Source organism: Alosa alosa, chromosome 2 (assembly GCF_017589495.1).
Source record: "Alosa alosa isolate M-15738 ecotype Scorff River chromosome 2, AALO_Geno_1.1, whole genome shotgun sequence".
NCBI classification, from domain to species: Eukaryota; Metazoa; Chordata; class Actinopteri; order Clupeiformes; family Clupeidae; genus Alosa; species Alosa alosa.
This window is the reverse complement of record NC_063190.1, coordinates 12,063,441-12,089,285: the sequence shown is the minus strand read 5'-3', so window position 1 is coordinate 12,089,285 and position 25,845 is coordinate 12,063,441. Positions and strand designations below refer to the sequence as shown.

At 44.4% G+C, this 25,845-nt stretch overlaps 2 protein-coding genes across 3 annotated transcripts; both read right to left on the bottom strand.

The window, feature by feature from the left end:
* Positions 1-1,130: 1,130 nt before the first annotated feature.
* On the bottom strand, positions 1,131-11,583 carry ripk4 (receptor-interacting serine-threonine kinase 4). Its single transcript, XM_048238153.1, has 8 exons — positions 11,195-11,583; positions 7,947-8,238; positions 6,691-6,839; positions 6,475-6,524; positions 5,356-5,514; positions 4,798-4,910; positions 3,963-4,203; positions 1,131-3,449 (listed from the first exon to the last, which is right to left on the bottom strand). The coding sequence occupies exons 1-8, from the start codon at positions 11,374-11,376 to the stop codon at positions 2,101-2,103; spliced, it is 2,535 nt and encodes an 844-aa protein (XP_048094110.1). The 5' UTR covers positions 11,377-11,583; the 3' UTR covers positions 1,131-2,100.
* A 2,176-nt stretch (positions 11,584-13,759) lies between these two features.
* Positions 13,760-25,799, bottom strand: prdm15 (PR domain containing 15). Of its 2 annotated transcripts, none has more exons than XM_048238123.1 (25): positions 25,724-25,799; positions 24,893-24,932; positions 24,690-24,783; positions 24,281-24,434; positions 23,983-24,135; positions 23,678-23,777; positions 23,026-23,094; positions 22,466-22,705; positions 22,127-22,268; positions 21,724-21,845; positions 21,478-21,572; positions 21,209-21,296; positions 20,897-21,076; positions 20,496-20,590; positions 19,991-20,122; positions 19,570-19,713; positions 19,220-19,383; positions 18,764-18,843; positions 18,338-18,457; positions 17,669-17,800; positions 17,451-17,534; positions 16,884-17,059; positions 16,334-16,414; positions 15,863-16,069; positions 13,760-15,635 (listed from the first exon to the last, which is right to left on the bottom strand). In XM_048238123.1, the coding sequence occupies exons 2-25, from the start codon at positions 24,921-24,923 to the stop codon at positions 15,015-15,017; spliced, it is 3,504 nt and encodes a 1,167-aa protein (XP_048094080.1). In that variant the 5' UTR covers positions 24,924-24,932; positions 25,724-25,799; the 3' UTR covers positions 13,760-15,014. The 2 variants fall into 2 exon arrangements, with proteins under 2 accessions (XP_048094080.1, XP_048094081.1); XM_048238124.1 differs by having other exon boundaries at positions 20,909-21,076.
* Between the last annotated feature and the right edge of the window lie 46 nt (positions 25,800-25,845).

Here is a 25,845-nt window from a genome sequence, read left to right as displayed (position 1 = left end):
TTAGGTCAGCCAGAATGAAAATATTTCAGGTCAAGTTTGATCATGTTGTATTCTTTGAAAATATTATAACAAATATGTATTTGGCATAAATAACTTAGTCAAAGTCGAAACAAACAAGCAAATACACAATATCACACTATAACAATATGGGTTTAAAAGTATTTTGTGACAAAAGATCTCCTTTTCTTTTAGTTCATGTATTTGGTTAGAAACAAAATCAGATGAAATTAAGCCTAGGGGATGTGAATGAAGCCTGAAAGCTTTGGCTGATGTGTTTCAGCTAATTAGGATGAAAAAGAGGATTCTGCCTAGCCCCTAGCCCCTGTCTGTCAATAAGTAACTTTCCATGAGATCAACTGGCTCTTTGCGTGGCCACTGGGTTATAAATCTTGGACTAGTCAGTCCTCCTGTGCAACCACACACAGCTAAGAAATGTCTACGTGCTCCAGCCTGCCCGGCTCCAACACAGACTCTGTGACAGGACTGGATGGGCAAGTTCAACCAGTTTCCAGGAAATCATCGAAGCAGTCTCCTCAAAGCTCAGCTCTTGTTTTCTTGTTTTCCTGCTCAGCTCAGATGAGTGCAGGCAGTGCAAAAAATCTGACTCTCAATGAGACTTTGTTCAATTACGACAATCTGGACCACCTATTTAGAAGATGTAAAATGCAATTCACCAGCTGAAGCCTATAATCATCTTCAATCATCAATCTTATTATCATGTGACCTTAAGTTGTACTTGAACAGAAAATGTGCTTGTTTCTAGTAAAATTATAGGTGAGATTTAGGTATTTTCATCAGAATGTTTCACGAGCATTCTACTTTGTATGTTACTGTGGCGATTTACTGCAAACAGAACAAACACTTCTACGGCCTCCCATTCTGCCAGAGATGATTTTGGAAAGTTGTTTCTCAGAAAGGGTAGATTAGCCTACAGCATATAGGCTCATCCATAATGCTAATAAAGACACCTGTAAATATAAAGACATGAATGTCCACACTGACCTACAATAAGGAAACTATCTCTGGAATATTCTTCATGTTCAGTGATGCAAAGTCTGAAATGCTATTGATCTTTCTATCCCTCTTTTACCTCTGTTCATCCATCACTTTTCTCCGATAAATATATGACAAAAGACACAGTCAAGGTCTTTTAACTTTAAATACATTTACTGTATTTTACTTTGAATAAAAAAGTGAAACTGTGCAAACACTATAGATACATGGACAGATACATAATACAAAATGAAGTGTAGCTTAATAACAATGACATGGCATGGCATGAATATAAAAATAATACAGCATGTTTAAAAAAGGAATCATGTTGGCCATATACAAGACAGAGTACATGCAATTACATGCACACAAACAAATAAACACACTCACTCTTTTTTCTCTCTCTTACACATACACACACTTACATTCATGAGCCTCCTATAATATTGCCTATTCTACAAATCTCTATATATTTATAAGTACTGCTGGTAACAGAATTAACCTATAAAAACTACTTTTAGAGTTGTCAATTTTTTACAACTACTGGGGTGTGGCATACTGGTACAGGCAGTGAGATACTGAAACTGATGTTGAAAGTGAGGTACTTTCCAAATTATAGGCTACAGCAGGTGACTATAACTAGCAGGTCATCAAAAGTGAAAAAGGCAAAACAACCCAACAAGGCCAATAACTAATGTACCGATGAGAAAAGGCAAAGGTATTCGGTTTGTTTCAATGTACAATGTGATATAAAACAAAGAACTGGGCTCTATTGTGGTAAAATGAATGACTTGCAAACGACTGACAAAGCCTTAGGTATTTCTCTGGACCATCTTTTCAAGACTATATTGACCGGCATAAAAAAAAAAAATACACTATGTACATGTACATCCATCCACCACACAACTGCTGCCTCTTTTTCAAAGTATGAGTCCTCTATCTCCTGTAGTCTGTGTTTGCGTACATTTAGAATGGAGTGTGTGTGACTGACTTTATGTATTAATCCATGTGTGTGTGTGTGTATGTCTGTGTGTTTCAGTGTATATGTGTCTACCAGGGAGGCAGCTGTATAGTCTGTGGTGTCTGGCGGTCCCCTCCAGCCACCACTCAGCACTGAGCAGAGGAACACAATGCCCCTGCTCCAGTCTCCGCCTGTGGGGAGGGGGACTCCCCCAGCCCCTTCTCCGTCAGTTTCAAGACGAGCACCCTCCTCTGGAGCGGCAGGGCCGCCTCAGCTGCCGCACTCGTGTCCTCCAGCTGCGACATGTCCTCGTCCTCGGGTTCTGGGATCGTGGGAGGGCAGGCCGGGGCGATGGCCGAGGGCGACGGTGACGGGGAGGGCGTGGGTGTGGGTATGGGCGTGGGCAGCTCCACCCCGTGGCTGAGCAGCAGGCAGATGACGCTAGTGTGTCCACCACGCACGGCCAGGTGCAGCGGCGTGAGCCCGTGCTCATCCTGCACATGCGCAGCGTCCGGCCAGGCGGCCAGAAGCTCGCGCAGCACCTGACAGTGGCCCTCCTCTGCCGCCAGGTGGCAGGCCGCACGCAGGGCCCTCGTAACACTCCGCGGGTCGGCCTCGGCCTCCAGCAGCATGCGCGTGGTGGGCAGGTGACCCCTCTGTGCGGCCAGGTGCAGGGCCGTACAGCCCTGGGTGGTTCGCGCCTGGATGTCCGCACCGTGCTTGACCAGTAGCCGCGAGGTGCTCGTGTGGCCGGTCTCGGCGGCCACATGCAGCGGCGTGTGCCCGCCGTCTGCCCGCAGGTGAACACTGGCACCCAGCTCCACCAGGATGCGCGCCACCCGGTACTGGCCCCTCTTGGATGCCAGATGCAGCGGCGTCTGACCGTCCGTGGTCTGCCCGTCCATGTCAGCGCCCGCCTGCTTCACCAGGAGCTTCACGATGCCCAGGTGGCCCTGCCAGGCGGCCAGATGCAGTGCCGTCCAGTCGTCCTTCCCCCGGACGTGCACGTCGGCCCCGCGACTCAGCAGCACACGCACCACCTGCTCCTGGCCGTGGTGGCAGGCGATTTGCGTTGGCGTGCGGCCCTGCGCGTCCGCCTCGTTGATGGACGCCCCGCGGTCCAGCAGCAGCCGGGTCAGCACCTCGTCGCCGTTCTGCGCGGTGAAGTGCAGCGCCGTGTACTGGTCCTCGTCCTTGGCATTGACGTTGGTGGTCTTTCGGCTGAGCAGCACCTCGGCGATGCCCTTCAGACGCTTCTCAGCGGCAAGGTGAAGGGGCGTGGCGGCACGCGTGTCAGTCAGGTTGGGGTTGACGTTGCTGAGCAGCAGGAACTTGACGGCCTCCTCATTGGCCAGGCCCACAGCGTAGTGCAGGAGGCTGCCGCCGCCCTCCAGAATCAGGTCAACGTCCTGCGGCTGCAGGATCTTCATCAGCTTGGCAATGTCCTCCGTACGGATGGCATCGCACAGCTTACGCCTCTGCACCTCACAAGAGTCTGCAAGAGCACATACAAGGATACAAGGAAGTTTTTGTCACATGCATATAGTTACTGGATGTAAGAAATGCAGTGAAATTATGTCTGGTGTCAGCCTATTTGTGCATTTATGGGGGGGAGGGTAAAAAGTGCAGTAGAAGAGGGGTTTAGTAGATTAAGTGGCAAAGGCTGCATAAGAAAGGTGGGGGAGGATTGGGATTGGGTGGGGCACCAACAAGGAGCACCTAAGAGCAACAGGGGCAAGGAAAAACTCCCTGGCAGAAAGGCTATCAAAAATAATAAATAAAAAGTTCTATGGAGAAGAAATGTACTTAGTAGTGCGACAATTATGCCTCTCTTATGTCTCAGATGTAGTAGGACCTGTAGTAAGGGCTCAAATGCTTGCATATACACAGTGCTTAACAGGACTATAAAAACAGTTCATTCATTCAAAATGGATTCAGTTGAATGTGACCCAAAGGCAATCTCATTTGAGCCTAAACCTACATGGTATGATTATTATTATTCTCTCACCATTTGCAGTGCTTTCTTTCTCAAAGGAGAGGGTGATGGAACCCTGGGAGGAAAAGGCCGAGTCCACAGAGGAGATGCCTGACAGCCTCTTGCTGGTGTTGTCTTTGCTCTGGAGGCAGTCCTCTTTGCCGAAGCTGCGTGAAATCCCTGAGTCAAGCTGACTCAGCAACTCTGACAAACTGCAGTCCTTCTCTGGCAGCATGGCAGACTTTGGCCTCACCGGCGCCTTCTGATCTTTGGCCTGGAACGAGAGCAGGAAACACAAGTTGACATCATCGGCAAACTTAATACAGACTTATGTTTACACACAGAGAACCACAACATTACTTTCGTTAAAGTTTAATTTGATTGGGTGATATTAACCTGAGAAGTGTAATGAATGATGTCAAAAAATGTGTCACACATTATTAATATATATTAATGATTGTTCTCTGGTCATGTATGTCAAGCATAAGCAATTTAATTTTGGAAATGTTTGCCCAAACTCTAGTTAAACAATGTTGCCAGGCTACATTTTTTTGGCCTGAATGATGCAAGGACTGAAGCTTGTATACGTGCCGGGAGACAACAGCATACGCCATTGTATTGCCAAATCACTGAATCACATCTTAGATCAGCGCAGATAATGAGTGACAAGAACCGAGTGTGAGGTGAGGAGTGAGAAATACAAAGTGTCCTAAACAAACAAATAGAAGAAAGAAAGAAAGAAAGAAAGGAAGGAAGGAAGGAATAAATAAAGAAAAAAAGAAAGAAAAAGAAAGAAAGAAAGGAAGAAAGAAAAAAAGAATGAAAGAAAAGGTTAGTCAGTATATAAATAGAGGCATTGTGTTGGTACCTGCTCAGGAGGTCGCTGGAGTGTTGTACAGGGGCTGGTGTGGAGCTCTAAGGTGGTGCCTTTGTTTTCGTCCTGTGGCCTGGAGTAGAGCTCCTCTGCCTCTGATGTGATCTCTAAATGCCATGATAAACAAACAACATCAAAACAATCAGAAAAGCTCAGCTGTGCGGGGTAAAGCTAAGCTAAGCAAACCTTCCCATCCCGACCCTCTTCATGGATCTCTTAGTCAGGTTGGTTTGCCAACCAATTCCTTTTGAAGTTACTGATGTTGAACTACGTAATCTAACCATGCAGCCAACATCATCATTGCTCAACAGAGAGATCAAGTTTGTATTCACACTGACTCTGGGGACTGACTCTGAACGACATCTGGCTGTGGTCTGGGCCAGATAAGGGCCACATGCATTTCAGTGTTAACTGGCAAGTGTGCCAAGTGTACTTATGGGGCTCTTTTATGTAAGCAGAGGGAGAGAGGTCAAGTAAACTAGCAAGGATGTGTACCGTGACTATCTGTGTGTGTCTATTTTGATTGAGCTTAAAGAGAGAGGTCAGACCTACCCTGGAAGCTGGGTCTGGCACTAGGCGAGTCTGCCCAGCACCGCTGCATTAGGGCCAGGAAGCCAGCGGAGGCTGGGGGCCGACTGCGGGGCACGGCGCTCAGGTCGGGACGAGCCCCCTTCACCACCTTCACCATGATGTGGAGGATGTTGTTCTCCCCTGCAAGTCATTGGAGAAATACGTATCAGCCACGAGAAGCCATTAGAAACTTCTAGATCTAGCCATCTAGCCATTCGGTTGTATAACTTCTCTTCCATGGCTCAAACTGACATGGACTGGAAAGCTATCACCAAGTGCTTAGCTTTACACAAATAGAGGGGGAGGAAAGTTAAATTTGTGATTTCATGAAATATTATGCTGTGTCTTACAACGCATTGCTTAATGTATGAATCTGAGTTTCCCTGTCAGGATTGTGAGATCTGACTGTTTGTTTTATGCATCCGCGATAAAGTGATTTCCATCTATTGTGTAAGCAAAAACAGAGCGGAAGTTACTCAGACAAAAGAATGTTCTTGTCAGATTGGACTTCATTATGATCTGATTAACAGCCTGATTATGGTGATAGCTGCCTGTGGAATGCATTTTCAGATCAGCCGTGGAAAAGTTTTACCTGCTTGTGTCCTTCCCTGGACCAACCTCATAACTTAATAACTCATAACTCAAAGTCACAGACTGGAGGCATTCAGAAAATGCTGAAGTCTCTGACTGGTCAATGATTTACTAGGACTGCATGGCTGGGGACACAGCAAGACTGTCTACTCTTTTGTTTAGCGGTGCGGAGCTGACTGGTCATTTCCAATTGTCCTTGTCTGTGCCCACTTTTCACTTCGCACCATCAAATAAGCTGCCACGGGGGCATCTGATATGCCCAGGGCACGATGCCCGTTGCCAACCTACACCCCGGTCACCTGATCTAGCAACAGACAAAGCGAACCATGCAAAACACATAGGGAACTGTGCTTTGTTTCAGTTACAGCACGGAGGTCGTCTCTGCAGTAAGTTAATGCAGGTGGTGGCATAAAATGGCAAACTTTGGTAGCTGATCAACTGGCTAATCTATTTGAAGCTGCTTTGAAAAAGCAATCTGAAAAATTGCTTCAGTTGCATGATGTGTATTACCTTGATATGGCTTCTTCTGTGTCAGAATACCCCAGATTACAATGGCAAAGCTACAAAAAGAAAAACAAAATGTAAGATCGCTGGCAATAATTGCATTGACAACACATGATAGTAGCTAAGTTTGAAAGTAGGTTGAGCTTTTTTACTTTCTAATTGGTGTAATGGCACTGTGCAGAGGTCTGGCACACGTGACTGATGGTGTGGACAAGAGCTCACCTGTACACATCGTGCTTGGTGTCCGAGATCCTATCCTTCTCTATGATCCTCTCTGGGGGCAGGTAAGCGATAGTGCCACAGAAACCATCCCGGCTTATGTCATCGGCCTGGGAGAAGCCATTCCACCTGGCAAGACCAAAGTCTGAGATCTGGCGATGGGAAAGGGAGAGAGAGAGAGAGAGAGAGAGAGAGAGAGAGAGAGTGAAGGTGAGCGATAAAAAGGCTATGATTAGATTCTACAGGTGAAGTTCATGTTCATGGAAACGGTGGAATGTGTCTCGCGGGTGCATTGTACCAATTACAGGTGTGTAGGAGTGTGAGTGTGTTAGTGTGAGAAAGAGATAGAGAGAGGGAGAGAATGTGTGTGTGTGTGTGTGTGTGTGTGTGCTGGAGGTGTGTGGATATGTGTGTGTGTGTGTGTGTGTGTGTGTGTGTGTGTGTGTGTGTGTGTGTGTGTGTACTGGATGTGTGTGTGTGTGTGTCTGTGTGTGTACTGGATGCGTGTGTGTGTGTGTGTGTGTGTGTGTGTGTGTGTGTGTGGGTGGGTGTGCTTGCCTGCGCGTGTGTGCGTGTGCCTGTTCTGTGTTAAACCCAGCCCACTGCAGCTTGTTCAGACTGGCCCCGCCAACATGTTTACATGGACTCTTCCCAATGGCAGGAGCGTTCCCACCCACTCTAGCGTTACTCATCCATTGGGATGGGAGCCGGGAGAAACGGTGGGAAAGTATTTTTGTTTGCCCTCCGGCAAGCCAGAAAGATTGTAAATGCAAAGGAGCATTTAAAAGGAAAATGTCAGCAGCGTAACCATCCCCTCCTCCACAGTCCTCGTGCTGAGCACTGATGGGACACGTTTCTCAACTGCCCTCCTGGTTCTGACTCTAGGCATGTGCTCAGGAGGAGGACAGTACAGAGTGCCAATAGTTTACCTGGGGACACTCTCAGTACAGTGTAATATTTCACAGGACCTTTTGTTGTGCAACACAAAGCTTATGGAGTACATTTACCAGTAATGTTTTGTCCTGTCCCCAGTATTTAACATTTAAGGATTGGAGAGGAAAATCTTAAAATAAATTCATGTAGCCAATATACCATACATGAATTAAACCTAGTCTAGTTCTAGACAAAACAAAATCAATGGACATTTCCATAGAAATTCTCTTCTGGTGCAGCTGTGTGTGTGTGTGTGTGTGTGTGTGTGTGTGTGTGTGTACACAACTAATATCCATGATGAACACATGCAGCCCGAGACTACTCACCTTGACGTGGTAATGCGCGTCCAGCAGGATGTTGGCGGGCTTAAGGTCCAGGTGCAGCAGGGGCGGGCTCATGCAGTGCAGGAAGTTCATGCCCACAGCCGTCTCGTGGATGATGCGGAAGCGCAGGCCCCAGGGCAGCGGCTCGGACACCAGCAGCGACTCCAGTGAGCCCATCTCCATGTACTCCATCACCAGGCCCTGCGGGTCACTGCAGATGCCGTACACCGGCAGGATGTAGCGGAACTTGGCCACCTCCATCTTCTTGGCCTCCTCCAGGAGCTCTGCGCGTTCCCTGAGGGGCAGAGTGGCGGCAGCTGTTACGAACAATCACTGTGACTCAGGTGTTACCATGTCTAAGCAAGACTTCAATGAGTGCATGCGTTTCTTGCTTAGTGGAAGGCCTATGACATCAGGGATACTGACGTTTGTTTGAATGAGACAACAGTCCTGATCAAGAATGAGATGTTTCTTAGCAAGGTGACACATTGTGTCTTGGTGCAGTACCTCATGAAAATTTAGGATACACTTTACAGGGTTTTTTTCAGTGTTACCTCAGAGTTACACTCAGTGTGTGTTCCTTAAAGAAGCTTAATATTACACAAGCAGATTTTTGTATCCTGTTTCCTGTTTATATGATGGCTAATTAAAGCTCATTAGACTCATCATCACACATCTCATTATTAATAAATAATGAACACAGAGGGTTAGGTTTTAGACTTAACAATCATCAAAAAGGTACAGTATCACCACTTGAGAAGTAGAAGAAAAATGACAAATCTGTCCAAAAAATGTCCACATTCTAAACTGTCCCATAGAAATATAATGCTGCAGCACATTATGATCTAGAAAATAAGTCTGTGTTTACACTAACAAAGCTCTCTCTCCCCTCTGCATTCTAGTGCGTATATGGGCTCTGGAGGTGTAGAGGCTCCACTCTGTCCATTGACAGGTATCTCATTTCCTCCAGGCTCTTGCTCAACCTTTGTGCAATCACAGGTATTATCAGCAACAGGATGTGTAAAGAGCCACTCGACAGCATGTCCGTCACACAGCGAACGGGATGGAGCCACTGCTCAACCCACCAGACTTTTCCCCATGAATGTTAGAGGATTGTTTGTTTGGCAAGGGTGTCATTTGTTTTTATCTTGGAGGCAATCACTGACAAAACATTGTCCCTTACACAAAGCACTTACAGATATTCCTAGACATAACAAATGTGAGTAATGAAATACTGTCCCAGTCAAGTTGCAGCCTAGCAAACATTTTCATATTCAAGAGCAATCGTACAACGTCAACTTTCTCTCACAGGACACAGGGTTGTGGAGGAACAAAGGATAGCCTGAGGGCATAATCCTACAGGTGAACAATTCTTTAAAGCTCCAAAGACCACACAAAAAAATGGAGGCGAGGAGGAAGAGTAAATTGAGTCCTGAGTGTTTGCACCTTTGGGCTAATCCTCCACCAAACCCCCCTCCCTCCCCACCAGCTCTTCATTAAGGCCTGAGGATGCAAACAATGCCTCTTTTTCCCCCTCTTTTCTAATGCCGCCGACCAGTCGGACCTGTTGCGCTGCCTTGCGCATTGTCTCAGTAAACATGGACTGGGGAGAAGTAAGCAGGCACAAAGGCTGAACTGTGTGCTGATATCAGGCAAAAGGCCATCTGACTGTCTGTCTGCATACTCAGTCTGACAGGGTTTTCACCAGGCTGTCTGGTGTGCAGTCAGGTAGATCTCCAATTCTCTCAACCCATCTTGTTATTGCTTTCCTCCTCATGATGGTGTGGAGCATGCATGAGGTTAACATGAGCATATGGCACTGTTTGAACACACACACACACACACACACCTTTTTCTTTGTGTGTATTTACATAACAGATTGTTCATTGAGATTTAGGTTGAGTTTTCCACAACTTCATTATAATACCTCCTGTCAAACAAACAGGTTCACCTTTTTGTCTGCAGACCCAGGAACTGATTCATATGTATAATGCTTCATTCCTTTACCTCTGTTTATGAAAGAAATTGGTAAAGCAGCCAGTGGTTTGCAATTACCAATATTTTCATTATTGAAAGGTGTCACTTCATTGTTTTGGTTTGGCTTAAAATTACATTGACCTGTATGGTCACATAACATCTGGATGTGTTCTATGTCAAAGTGAATTACTGATATAATTTAAAAGTTTTGCCATGTCGTAAATATTTACCAGCTTGAGAAAAACAGATGCTATGTGGATGGCAACAGGTGCTTTTTTTTCCAACTAACAATAGGCAGGTAAACATTCCAATGTAGCCACAGCAGGTTTCAAAAAGTCATTGAAGGCTGCTAATACCACTTGGATGATATCCAACTATTTGTATTGTTATGTTCTATCTGATATAAAATCTATCAAATTCAGTCTGAAGAACTGCACTCACATATTAAAAACACATTTTAAACAGTTATTATTAATGGCCATTAAAATCTCTATATTCAATAGCACATTGGTCTAGGCCATATATCAATCGCAAAATTATATTTCATACGCAATGGAAATGGTTTAGTAGACAAGGGAGATAACTTTAGGAACTAAAGCTCTCGTGTGTTGCGTATGAGAATAAGCTGTGTCTTTGTAAGTCAATAGATAATTCTATTCGAGTCTCAATTCAAGTCCCTTTGAAGTACTTCACACTTTACTTTTCAAATGTAAAATACTTCTCACAAATGAAAACCAGTGTGGTACCCTCCTCCCATCTTTGGGCCTTTAAGATCTCAGACAGGTGAAAAGGGATCTGGTCACAATGTTGAGCTCATACATAGGTTATTCCAGACATGAATTGTGTTTATGTGACAAGGGGTTAAAGATGTTATTCTTTGGGTTGTGTACATGTATGAATATATTTTCAATCAAATGTTGGAGACAATATTTCCACTAAATTCATATATAACACCGGCTTTACAAAATTTTACCAGGAAGTTGTTTTAGAAACCATGGAGGAAATAACTGCTTATATTGAAAAGTAGACAACACACTCTCCTGCCTTTACAAAAAGTTACAAAGCTTCAAAGCTCCTAAGGCATTCTGAGAGCAGGTTGCCATGACCCAGGTACTACATTCCAAACAGCAAAAACAAACAGCACTTTAGTCAGAGCATTCACATGTAGCTTAACTGGTGACCCAGAATCTTTAGTCAGTCACAAAATCAAGTGTTTTGTGTACTTCTGTGACTGGCACACAGAGAGGAAGAGAATGTGAAAACGTGTAACTTACTTGTCATCCACATGTAAGCTAGGGGGGCATTTGATAGCCAACCAGGTCTTCCACTGCTGGTGTCGTACTTTGTACACTTGGCCAAATCCGCCGGAGCCAATCTTTTCCCAACTCCCAAACTCGGCAGAGTCAAACATTTTCAGTAGCCCCATGTTCCCTGGGGAGTTCTCTAACACATCCATCTTCTTGATTCTTCTTTAAAAGTTTGTTTTGAGTGGCAGGTAAAAAAACCCTTCAGTGGTTCTTTCACACTCACCAGACCTTCCACTGTTTTTCTCTCACCTGAACTAACTGTGAGCTCTTCCTTGTTTTTTCCCTCTATCTTCAGTCTGCTTCACAGAAATTCCTGTCTGGCCCTGCCCACTGCAGGTGAGGGAAGGGAGGGGTTTGGCCCGTGACATCACATCCTGTGTGTAACACTAAGTCAACACGCTGTCACACAGGTATAAAACAAAATGGAGATATTATTGTTTCACCTTCCACCCCTTCTTTACAAATGTGTGGATGTTCACTCTGACCTCGAGCCCTTGAGCATGACATCTTTTGTGAGTTTCTTAAACAGTGTCTGTTTATATTGTTACAGTATCTGAGACATTTGACACCACAGGAATGCTGAGCATCGGGCAAAAAGCCTCCTAATTTTCCCTCCCTCTGAGAATCTTTCCACGCTTCACAAGCCCGTGGAAGGCTGCGGGGGGGATTCTTCCCTTCAGAAGACGGCCATGTGATAGGCCCGAGATTCCAGTCACTGGAGCGTACCTACACCAGCCTCAGGGGGGGCTCAGACATGGCTCAGGTTGTTCATGGCAAGCTGACCTTCCGCCTCCTGAGCCATTGCCCTCTGCTCTGACTGACTGACTGCGTCTCTCTTTGTTTTAGAGTTAGGAAATTAGACTGACTCAGCATGTCTGACTGACTCACGCCCATGGTCACTAAGCAATGTCTCTCAAATCTGATTGTCTGCCAGGACAGAGGTGTGACTACTAATTGAACTAGGTGTCAATTAGACTATCTTATATGTTATCTATCTATATCTATATCTATATCTATGATGTGTGTGTGTGTGTGTGTTCATGCATTAATAGATGTTGGTAGTACATAGTTTAAATGTTCAGGACTTAAAATGTATGTGGATACATAGATACATAGATGATACAAGCATGCTCGAATATGGTGAGAAGTGTTTTGTGGTCAGCACTGGCTAATCTAACCCAGAGTCAAATTCAGTGTAAGGCATAACATATTAAGTTACTGTGAAATACCTAATACTTACACTGGGGACTTTTGTACCAGCTGCATTCAATCATTCATACTGACATCAAGACATTATAATTTGATGATTTCTGTAGTGCCAAAACACCCAGTTTAGTTCCATTGATGTCAACATATTTATTGCAAAATCTAAATTGTATTTGTTTAAGAGGTTGATTTTGGTTGACATTTGTATGTTATACCCTGGCACACTGACGGTTTCAATAAACATCATCACATGGACATTATGAATGTATCCAACAAGCCATGGATAACATGAAATAGTTGAATAGGTGGACTGTGTAGTCCCTCTTAGGTCCAGCGCTTTTAGTCACCTATGCTTCTCTGGAAAAGCTTCACACTTATGAAACACTCTACCAACTGAGATAAGAAATTCTTATCCCACCACAATTTCAATCACTATCTTAAAGACTGGCTTTTGAGCAGTCAGACATGTAAACACTTAACTTTATATCGGTATTAGATTACTGCTAATACTGACATACCTGATACTAATCTTACCATGCTCTGCCTGTTGCTAGGAGTGTCTGTTGATGCTTTGCTGTATTTGTGTGGGTTGAACGTCCTGTTGTTTTTGCTCTTCCTTGTGTATGTGCTTTAATTTTTATCTACATGGCTGATGGCTTGTCCTGTGTTTTTTTGTAAAATACATTTTATTACTAACTTGGCATCGAAGAACAACTGGCCCAGTCAATTGATGGTTATGACAACATCTTGCCAACGGACTGCAGTTGAAATTTAGCTGGCTGACTGGGTAACACTGGCACATTTGCAGAAATGTTAATCAATGTGTGTTGTCCTTATAAATAAATAAATTAAATTAAATGAACAAATAGTGCTATGCTCCTATCAGAAGAGATTTGAGCATTTAGCACTACAGTAGATTTTTTTTTTATTCTGTTGATATGCTGGAACTTTTAACTTGTTAACATTATATTATCTAATAACAATACATTGTTTTGTTTTCTACATACTGTGTAATAGCATATATTAAATGTATACTAGTCTCACTTATATAAAATGGTTATATATAAACATATAAAATGGTTATGTTATGCTGCTGTAGCGCCCCCCTCTGGTACTCCTAAGTACATGCAACTAACTAACCCACACTATCAGACCTAACTTCCAGACAACACAGGCAGTCTCTCAACTTCATATCAGTGTGGTCTGGTCTGAGACACTGACAGGGTTAGGAAAAGTAGATTTAAAAGCTAAGAAATGTACATCTATAAGTAATAATGGATGGTTATGGTTGAAAGGAAACCACCTTCCATTACACAACAGATGAGATTCATATGAGACAAAGTAGTTTATTCATAGCATTTGTTCTGAGTTCTTAATGATCTACATTGTCTTACATGCTACACTTGTTATGTTGCATACATAATCATATGAACAGGACTTGTTTACACATATACACAAAGAAAATGATGTCAAAGCACATGTCAATTGAGTACCTTGTTTACCTTTCAATTATTTGAAACATGGACCCTGGTATAAAATACATTTTGTTTCATAAAAATAAAAAGCTTAAACATTATCAACAAGCATATCTACATCTACCGATTTAAAGACGTTTTTCAGGCCTTTTGTAGCATTTCTTTTTTAATTTTCAGATGAACATAATCAAAGATAAAGAATCAATGACAACAGATTTGACAAGAGAAACAATATTGGATAGTGCACTTTTGCTTTTGATCACATGGTCATTAAGGCATTTTTAGACAGAACCCCTTCTTTGGTTCATGTTAAAACTAATCAATAGTCAGTTTAGCTAGTAATCATCTTTGCTGTAACACTCCCTCTCTCCAATGTTATGCAATTGTGAGTATTGCTTTCAAAGGCATAACAAAGTGTCTTTTATGTAGACAGCATAGATGACAGCATTGTTGAAAAAGGTATCAAAGACCATAAGAGATTTGTTAGATCTTCCAGCATTAGTAACCAATTTTCAGAATGGGACCCAAGCCACCGTTCATGGTCCTGCAGTTCATAATGGTCTGACCTGGTGTAAACCCAGCAGAGGTAGTGCTTTTCTATTTCATAGCAGGGATGGGCCCACATGGCACAGAGAGAAAATTGTGCCTTAAAATGTATAGCTGAGGAAGAGAAAAACAAAACAAGACAAAGCAAATGTACACAACAGTGTGAACATGCTGCTTTTGACCCATGATGGCACAATAATGTATCCAGCACTAGAACAATAATTTTGACTGTTCTCATGATGGGCAAGTCCTTGATTATTTCCATGGCTTCATGAATCTTTACAATGCTTCAGAAATGCAAATCGAGTTAAAAATTAGATCTCATGATGTAATATTGTAAAACGACAACAACAAAAAATGAAGATGATTGAATTGATTTTTAAATATTCTCACAACTGTCTGGAAGTGCATAGGAGTGGCGTGGGGAGTGTATAGTGATACAGGCACAAGGTTGAGTGTATATGGCGTATATAGATACAGTACATCGATCTCCCAGTGGCATACCTCAACAGAGGCATGGTCAGTGTCTGAGCAGGTAGAAACTGTGGCTGGAGCTCCTCTCAGTAGCTGAACATCTGCTGGGCGGCTGTGGCCTGCTGCTGCTGGGAAGGCCCAGAAGCCTGGACCTGGATTTGCTGCGCCTGCTCCACCACCACCTGCTGCTGCACGCCGCCGGCTGCCCCCTGGGCTGAGACAGGAGCCCCCTGGGAGTCCGTCTGGCCAGCGTCCAGGGCCCCGGCGGTGGCGATGTGGGGCCCCTCGGCGGCCGAGACGGGCCGCCACGTGAGGGCCGGCTGCTCCAGCTGGTGGGAGATGGGGTTCACGAACGTGGTGAGGTTGATGAAGTGGGCGACCGACTGGGCGCCTGCCGTCCCTCCCACAGCCCCCACGGATGTTGGGGCCCCTCCGACGCCGGCTCCGGCCGTCTCGGCTGTCAGCTCTGGGGGCCGGTTGTGCAGCATGGCTGAGCCGCTGACCGTGTCGAAGGTGACTGTGAGGATGGAGTTGTCCAGCGTGAGTGGCCGCTCGCTGGGTGTCAGCGGCCCCACGGTGACCGGCTGCAGACTGGTGAACTGGGCTGGTGCCCCGCCACTGATGGATGCCACTGTGATGCTGGGGAGACCCACCGAGTTGGACGGGGAGGACGCCGCCGACGCGCCCTGCTCAGCCAGGACCACCACCTGTACACAATCACACGGTCGTCATTACAGCAAGACTGGGTGACCATGTGCTAAAATGTCAGTCTAATACCAATTACATGTTATATAACTAAACATGAACTGAACTGAATCAAAATGCCTAATGTAGGTTTTCCAAGTGTAAAATGGGGATGTTGTACTGTAAGTACAAGGCCCAGAGGTAGAGTCGGACTCAGAGCTGGGCTTTCTGCTAGAACAGCTGGACAGACCTGTTGTATGCTTTGCACAGCGGAGCTCGTTTCGTCGCCCACTGTCCCCACGAAGCTGGCTCCTTTGGTGGGGAAGTCGGCGTACTCGTCGGACTCGGATGTCAGCTCAGGTTCCTCCGGCTGCAGCTTCTGCTTCTTCTTGGGCTGCCGGGCGGCCCGCTGACCCTTCTCTCCGGCCAGAGACGCCTTCTCCAGGGTCAAGGTAGGCTGAGGATGCAGAACCGGCAAAACTGACTGAATATGAGGAACTAAGGAGTATCTATAACTATAGCAACAATGACTGAACACAGAGATACAGAAGTAACAGAAAGAAAGTGCAAGTACACGTAGGCTAATGACTTTAGGCTTTTGTTCATATATCTCTACATCCCTATGCAGGGGCACTGCTAGATAATTTGGGCCCCATGACCCGACAATAATTCTGGCCCCTCCGATAATATATAGTATTGGGGGGGGGGGTGTTGCACAGACCTGCACAATGCTGATAGTGGATGCATCAATGGTTGAGGTTCCATGGAGATGGTCAAAGTCATCTATTCTCACCGTTATAACCTGAAGTAACATATAAGTTGGGAGAAGAGTGATGAGTGAGGATAATAAAACAAGCACACAGAGAAAAATAAGATGAATAGATGATAAATGAAGTGTGTTACTCCAATCTATTTGTTGTTTTTTTTGTCTATACTATGCCATTTACTGTCAAGCTGATAGACTGGAGACAGATGTTGGGGCTTGAGATAATAGTAGACTGTCCACCTGATTAATACACTAATCACTACACTAACAGCACACTAATGCCACCCAAATAATCAGTCTGTACGGTATGGAATGCATACATCCTTGTTGCCGTGACTGTGTGTGTGTGTGTGTGTGTGTGTGTGTGTGTGTGTGTGTGTGTGTGTGTGTGTGTGTGTGTGTGTGTGTGTGTGTGTGTGTGTGTGTGTGTGTGTGTGTGTGTGTGTGTGTGTGTGTGTGTGTGTGTGTGTGGTATATATGTGTGTGTGTGTGTGTGTGGGCTCACCTCAGGGTGCTTGCGGCGCATGTGGCGGTTCATGGAGGCACGGGTGGAGACCTTGGTGCCGCAGAGGTGGCAGCTCTGGGCCTCCACCTTCTCGTGGGTCAGCTGCATGTGCTTCTGCAGCATGTACTCCGTCACATACTTCTTATCGCACACCGCACACGACCACGTCTTCCCCACTGCACGCACAGAGAGGGACAGAGGGAGAGGGGGACAGAGGGAGAGGGGGACAGAGGGAGAGGGGGACAGAGCGAGAGGGGGACAGAGCGACTTTGAGATTATAGACCCTTTACAGCATTTCAAACCTCGTTTGAGAACCACTGACAGGGACAGAGAGATGTTTACTGCTGATACAATCTTTGACATTACAAAACTTTGTATGAGTATTTTTAATGTGAGTAAAGCCAGATGACACAGAGAGAGCAGAGAGAGAGAGAGAGAGAGAGAGAGAGAGAGAGAGAGAGAGAGGAGGAAGGAGGAGACAAAAAATACATGAAATATATGAAATAATGGCAGTCTATGAGTGAGTGAGTGAGTGAGTGAGTGAGTGTGTGTGTGTGTTGAACATACCTGTATGGATGAGCTTATGGGTCTCCATGGTGTTCCTCTCACTGAAGGTCTTTCCACACAGCTCACACATGAAGTCCTTTATGCCTGCACAAACAAAACATACACAAAACCCCATTAGACAGATTGACGAGATGAAAATGTCCATCTCTAAATGAGACAAAGTAAAAGATCATTCTGTAGAGGTGGAAAGAGAAAGATGATTTTATTTTTATTTTTACCTGTGTGTCTCTTGTAGTGTTTGAGCATATTGACTTTCTGAGCGAACTTGCGATTGCACTCTTTGCACTCGTACTCCTTGATGCCCTTGTGTAGTTTCATGTGGTGCCTGAGGGCGTGTTTGGTCTTCATGCCTGCCAGAGAAAAATAGATCACAGACGACATGTCAGCCAAGGTCAACATGCAGAGTGCAAGAACAACACTCAGGAGTGCTCTTGGAAATCAAGAGAGTCCTTTGTTTAACCCCAAGGTGTAACCTAACCTAGCCTGTGAGAAGAACAGTGTTGCACTGGAACCAAGCAAGCCACCAACCACAAACCAGAACCCTTGGGAGACTGGCGTGCCAACACAGAGGCTAAAACATGGGTGCTAGCATCGGGTGCTAGCATCAGTTGCTAGTGTGTCTCTAAAGGTGTCGGGTAGTGAGGTTCACCCACAGCTCAATTATGGTCCTACTGACCTCTGGTACCAACACAACTTAAATATAAATTAAAGTAAAATAAAGTAAAGTGAGTGGGATTTAGCATAGTTTTTATACAAAGCAACTAGGATTGGTAACGTCAAGTTGCGGAAACAAACCATTTCAACACCATCACTGCTCTACCACTCGCTCTCATCCCAGTAACTCCATTCCCGACCCATCTGCTCTTATTGAAAAGGCAAGTGCCCACCTTTGCCACACTCTGCACACAGGAAATCTCGGATGTTGTCGTGAACTCTGAGGTGCTCCTTCAGCATGTCCTTCCTGGCGAAGGATTTACCACACTGCTCACAGCTGTGGCTCTTCACCCCTGCACACGGGAGGAAAAACATTACGCAAAGAAATTATGGAATAGAGTCCCTTTTTATGTCAGGTCCACTGCCAGACAAAGATAAAAATAACATTAAATGCATACACTGACTCTTCCTGTGTTTCAATTATTTGAATTACTCTGGAATGGATTTTTGATCCACTGATTTTGAAGTTTTAATTATGTGAACACATGATTCTGGAATATTCTGTAGCTGGATAAGTGCCAACTGTGGCCCAGAATCAAATGCTCTCTGTGTCAGAACGCTAAAGTGTTAGCACATCAGATAAGCTGCGGCAGTCTTACCAGTGTGGATAATTTTGTGTCTCTCCAGGTTGCCGATGCTGTTGAAGATGCGTCCACACATTTCACACGGGTGGATGTAGCTTTTGGGTGACAGGAAAAACAAAGGTGGGGAGCTGAATTACAACTCCTCTTACTTGCTATGTAAGTAAATGAGAAGCCAAACAGGATCACCCCCCCACATACACACACACTCCTTATCTCAGCACATGAATGCACCTTTCAAACAGCTTAAGGCTGCTTGAAAGACAACACAGAGGCTGCATTCTTATCCTTCACTGAACCGCAAAGCTTTGTCTATTGTTTGTGTTAGTCTTGTACACCTTGAGCTTTAGGCTGCATACAAACTGTTTTCAGATGCTGTATAAAGTTTCATCCACTACATTCTGTTTTCCATTACAAAGGCATTGCACAGACATTGTTTAGAAAGCCAAAGGTGCACTTGTTATTGGGGCTTACCGCTGGACAGCGGGGTCAGGTAGCTGCTCACGGTGGATGACCAGATGGGCGTTATAGGTGGCCTTCAGGGCGAAGCGGCGGTTGCAGATCACACAGCCATAACCCCGCTCCTTATGCAGGTCCATTATGTGCTTCAGGTAGTCACGGCCCTTAGCAAAGGTTACCTGAACACAGCATGGGGACAGCACAGAATGGGGAGGAAGGAACAAAAAGAGAGATAGAGTGATGATGAGTGATTGAGTGAAAGGACAGGACACTTAACAGCTAGTTCAGATTCACAAGTATCATATCCATTAGCTGTGACTGCTCTTGTAGTGTAGTGAGCTCTGTGTGTGCTTCCCCAGCCATACTTGGCATTTCTTGCAGGTGTATTTGTGATGCTCGGGGTCGTCCTTGCCATCCTCCTCATCAGAGTTCTCATCACTCTCCTCCATGGAGATGCCAATCTTCTTGATGAACTCCTCCCTCTCTTGTTCATCCATCAGCGCAATGTCCTGGACGAGGGGGAAGTATCAACAGCTAATGGTCAGAGGAGCCACATCATAGATACATTAGCAGTAGATAAGCTTGTAATTACAACCAAAATCAATGGAAGCTGTTTCACTGCACTGATACCCATTGTAGTTAGTATCAAACCCAAGACCTTGGTGTTGATAGCCACTTACTCTATCAGCTGGGCTACAAGAATAGGTCAAAGTTGTCTCGACTGAAACAAATGAGTGTGTTTCGATGTAATGCTTTTATTCGGGGGTGTTGGGTGAGGTATGCGACCTTGAAGTGTACGTGGATGTGGTCTCTGAGGACGTCTACGCGGAAGAACTTGCGTCCGCAGATTTCACAGGTGTACTTCTTATCTCCATGAGTCAGCAAATGTTTGTTCATGTTGCTCCTGCAGGAGAACACCTGAGCAGGAAACACAGACACACACACATAAGGCCTTTTTATAAAGACACACCCACAGACGCAGACAGATAGACACACATACACACACACGGAAACACACATGGAAAAAACATATACACATACATACACACACACACACACACACACACACACAAAGCCACAGAGAGACACACAGAAAAAACACAGACACACTCACACACACACACAACCACGGACAGACACACGGAAAAAACACAGCGACACACACACACACCATAAATTCAAACACCATGACGACATCAGATACGGAGCCATTATGCAAACATTTAAAATAGCTGAGACTAGGCTAGGCGTGACTCATTGCACTGGACCATCTCCTCCCATCTCCCCTCACCTTGCCACAGATGGGACAAGCCGAGGGCTCCTTCCTGTACTTGGTCCCCTCCTCCCCACTGGCCTCCATCTCCTCCCGCCTCAGGCTCTTCGGGCCTGGGGAAACGTCAACATGTCAGTTCACTTCACTTCACTTCCAAGACAAGGGGCCCTCATTTCAATGATGGGTAAGTCTTAAGTCTAACGTGCCACATGCTTATTTTTACACAGTATATGTAAAGTATATTTAAATTTGTACATACTGCCTGATAATTAGAGTAATGTTTGATCCATGCCTTTGACTTAAGACTTTAGACTTAGTCATTCAAATTAGAGCCCACTGTATTGAGTCTTGTTTAATGGAAGAAGACAAGCGTGTTTAAGCACAGAGTAAGGTGAGGAATGCGGCATGCTGGGACTGACTTTGGCTCTCACCCATCACGTGGCGCCTCTGGTGGTCCTGCATGACGTCCTTGCGATAGAACATCTTGTTGCAGATCTCGCAGGCGTACAGCTTCTCGCCGTGCTTCTTTTTGTGTTTGGACAGGTTGCTGTTGGTGGAAAAGAACCGCGAGCAGATCTCGCACTGGAATGTCTTGTCATCTACACTCAAAAAAAAAAAAAAAAAACAAACAAAAAGGGCACCATCAGTGCAACCATTTCTGATTTTCATATGACGAAATCGATTTCTTAGCGACGAGCAGTGATGGATAAAGTCAGCCATGCAAGTCTCACCTGTTCTACAGTTGTGGAATTTTAGTGCATTTTCAACCCGGAAGTACTTCTCACAGGTCACACATCTGTACCTGTATTCCACATCCGGCTGGGGAGAACAAACAAACACATTCACTAACATACACATGAGCACACACATACATATTAAGGCCAAGTCATTCGGTACTAAGATTCATCTTAAACGTTATGATCCTGCTTTTTATGTTGAAGACCAAATCAATGCTGAACAGAGAGGAAATGTGAAACCAATGGGTGTGACTGAGGCGTACCTCATTCTTGCTGTGCTTGTAGGAGATATGCTGCTTCAGACTCTCCTTGCGACTAAACAGCTTCTCACACTCATCACATTTGAACAGTTTGTCACCTGGTACATATTTTTTTTAAAGAAGACAAGAAAATAACAGGGTTATGTTTGGTGAGCCAAACCATACTTGAAATGAGACATTTCAGAAGCCCTTTTTTGTGACCTCAACATCTGTTGTGGTTGTCTGGTGATGTGGAGAGTGGACACCCACCGTGGGAGCGGATGTGTCGGTTCAGGTTACTGCTGTTCTGGAACACCTTGTTGCAGAGCGAACACTGGTAGACCCGCTTATGATCTCCGGCCTGCCTCCCTGCATGCTTCCTCAGACCGGACCTCAGAGAGAGAGAGAGAGAGAGAGAGAGAGAGAGAGAGAGATAATTGATAATTAAAATCATTGAACAATTAAAAAACACAGAGGGAACATATGATAATTCAGGGATGCCTAATATCACATGCAGATAATGCTTCACTGTACATTTAAAAGGCAACACAAAACAGTCAAATAACTATTAATCAAATCAACTATTTATCTATTAGTAGCATATACAGAGCTATGTATATGTTCAGCATAATCAACTACGTTATTGGACTGGTGAGTTTGTTGGTGCCCTTACTTCCCAGTGGATGAGCGGGTCATCTGCTTAAGCTTGATGGCTCTGCCATCTGAGCCAATCACCAGGTGCGGGTTGTCTAATTGGGCCAATACCAGCTCTGGAGCCTCTGTGCTAAGAGCTTGATCAGACGGTGCTATGGAGTCTGGTGGTTGTAAAAGATGAGAAAAGGAGTTAATATAGAAGGAAGTATTTTCTCTTTCACACCACGAATAAAACACAAAGACATTCACTTTATAATGGCAGAGTGATCTGTCTCTGCTCTGATCTTATTTCAACAAACTAAACATCAATAAATACTTCACTTTAACACAGCCTTTAGTCCTAAACAGCCTCTCTGACCTTTGATGGACTCGGGTTGAGGAATGGCGCTTGCTTTGCTGTTCTTCGCCCTGCGTCCCCGTCCAGGCCTCTTCCTGGGTTCTGCGGCAGTCGGGGTGGCGGTGGCAGAGGTGGTGGTGCTGTTGGTTCTACTGTCCATTGTGCTCTCCAGGCTTTCAATGGGCGACTCTGGCTGGGCAGGTGGTTCTTCGAGGGCAGGATCCACCGTTTTCACGTCAGGTAGGTGGCTGAGCAGTTGGTCTGAAATGAGGACAACGATGGCTGACTGGTCAGGGTCAGAGCTGTCTACTTTTCTTACGGTAATCTCATCCTAACAGGTGTGCACATGACAAAAAGTTGACAGTGTGACAGAAATTGGTCGACAGATACTAAGAAGGCCAATGCAGACATTACCAATCTCTATCATAGATGAGGCAATCACAGTGACAAGTGTGATACTGTTTACAAACAAACTGCTTACAAACAGTCACTAGCAAATACTGAGAGAGGAGCAGAGGCCGACATGCATTAAAACAGGCAGGTCCCATTTTGTTGAATAGCGTCTAATACAGATGACCAACCTGTGTCATTTTCTGCACCTAGGGGTGGCTCTGGTTCACTCAATGGCTTGGTGGAGCTCACCTGGGTCTCTACAGTTAGAGAGAATGGCATCAATTAAGAGGATGCATGGAGTAGAGCAAAAGCGTCACAATACGGGACAGATGGGGCAATTCTGACATTTATAGAACCATGTGTGCATTTAAACCAACATTGTCATTATAAAACATTATAAGACAAGGATTGTAGGTGGTCACAGTATAAAAAACGCTTTGAAAAGAGAGTAAGCCATTCACTTCAAAACAAATACTGACAAATTAAACAAATAATGAAATATACAACTGGGTGAAACTATTATTGCTAGTGTATTTCATATCAAGGATTTGTACTGTATGCATTGCCGCTTTCAAAGGAAGCCCAAAAAAAATCAACAAACTGAGACAAGCTTTACTTTAAATAGATACTGGTTTGAATAGATTGAGAAATAATTATTTAATTAAGCACATTTAACTTTTACTGAAGTCAATTCCCCAGAACTGAATAGATTCACGTCTGCTATAACATAAAATATATCAAAAAAGATCTTCACAACATATTTCAGAGAGAGTTGGCTGAGTTTTCGCATTTGTCACATTTACAAGAGAAACACTCAACAAGTGAACAAGTGGTCTTCACCTGCCACAGGAGCAACAGGAGGTTTTAGAACAGGTTTGTCCATCTTCCTCGCATAGAAAGCCCCATACCACACCCTCAACTCTACTCCTGGAAGGACATCCTTTAAAACAGACGTAAAAGTCATCAATAATAGTATTGTTAAACAATATCAACAAAACAACACTTAGTTAGGATTTTTAATACTGTCCACACTCTTAATGACACTAAATCACACTCTATCTACCAGCATTTTTCTGATTTACAATCCTGACACTTTGACCGAATGTCATGAAGGGTTCAGATGCAATAGCCTCTAAATGGCATACCTGGGATGTGTTGAAATAGACCTCATCGTCCTGTTGGTAGGCAGTCAGATTCTGGTGGGTGTGGTCTCCCGCAGGTCGCACCATCATCATCCAGTTACAGTCATCCTCATTTGATGTGTCAAACCAGATTGTAGTCCCGTCCTTCTTAAAAATCTTTTTGGGGGAGGGGGGTCAACACAAAACAAAACAAAAGCATACTTACATATCCATACATTTGGTTACAGAAAACTCAAATTCATGGTTCCCAGTCTACGCTGGAAGATACAGTAGCATCCGCATGACAATTGCAGCCACTCACCCTCAGTGGGAATACGCTTTGTTTGTCCAAGTGCTGTACTCTTTTCGCCTCAAAGGGTCCGAACCGCGTACGCTTCACCAGCTTACGGAGAACAAACACACCCTCCTTTCCATCATGGACTGACTTGATCTCCAGGCTGTCAGGAAGGGACGACCTAGAAAAAGGTTTAAAAAAAAAAACAGATACAGGTCTCAATAGTGACTTGCTCTCAGTGTGGGACAATGTTACACCCTTTCAATTCTCAGTATATCAGATGCCCATGGGGTTTTCAACTGATCAAAAACAAATGTGCTTAAACCCATCAGTATGCCCCTCCCTCTTTTAAACTGAAAATAACAACAGAATAATGTTTTTTAAAAAAAAAAAAAAGTCACCCATAATGCTTAGCAAACAGTGCTGGTTCACTAACCGGGCTCGACTCAGGACCAGCGAGTCGTTCACAGTGACCACAGGCCCAATCTCAGGACACTCCGCGTCATGGTACTGCCCACAGTCCTCACACCCTTAACACAACACAGAGAGCATGAGAAGCATGAGATCCATGCACAGACAAATAACATATATCATCTAAACTGATACAAATAAATGTTGAAAGTATTAACATGCACTTACATATAAATTCATCTGTTGCTTGCTCTGCCATTTTGACAAACTACAAGAAGTGACAAAAGTTAGTGAAAAAGCCTATATTTAAACACACAATATTAACCAGTAGGCTAATGTTTAACACTTACAGACAATGAATGAAACAAGGTGCAATCTGCTCCTTCGATCATATTCCAGCATAATATATTTTTCTCAGTAGGCTAGTGGTTTAAAACATGAGAGAAGGGACAATACAAGCCACCTAAATATCATATAACCACTGTCAAATAGTTAAATGACTCCCAGGAGAAACATTTCACATGCGCAGATAATATAGAATTGTGTCAGTAGGCCTACTCATTTGCAACAGTGAAATCTATGTTTTCAACTTTTATAAATTAGTTCTTTTGGAAGCCACTATGGGTAAATACGCTAACTTATTATTTTAATTAAAGAGGGAGAGGGGAAGAAAAACTGAAGCCAGTGCTGTATGAAGGACACGGTAACGGCACCCTAAAGCAACAAGCAACAACCCGCATAGGGAGTGTACAGTAAATACAATCCGGTAAAAACGGGATCCGGGTTTCTGTAGATTCCAAACTGTAGCCGGGTTTTAACTCCGATCTCAGCCCGCTCGGTCTCTTTCAGCAATGCAAATGTAACAAAGAACAATCGGCATGGCGGATGGAACGGAGACGGAGACCTCATCTGGAGCCAGTACATTTGAATGTCAAAACGGCGTCAAAATGATCTTTCTCGTACTTTCTGCCACCATTGTGCAAATTACCAACATACCTATAATGTTCCCACGTGAGTATTACATGCAAAAGTTGCACAAGTTAGAAATACAAAGGTTACCTGTTTTTCAAACGACTACACATTCAGTGAATCCTGACTCCGGGTTCCAATCCGCTCCAGAAACCGCGCAGGACCGGAAATAAGCGGTAAAGACAGGATTGTGGGTAGCGTAGTTCTGAAGT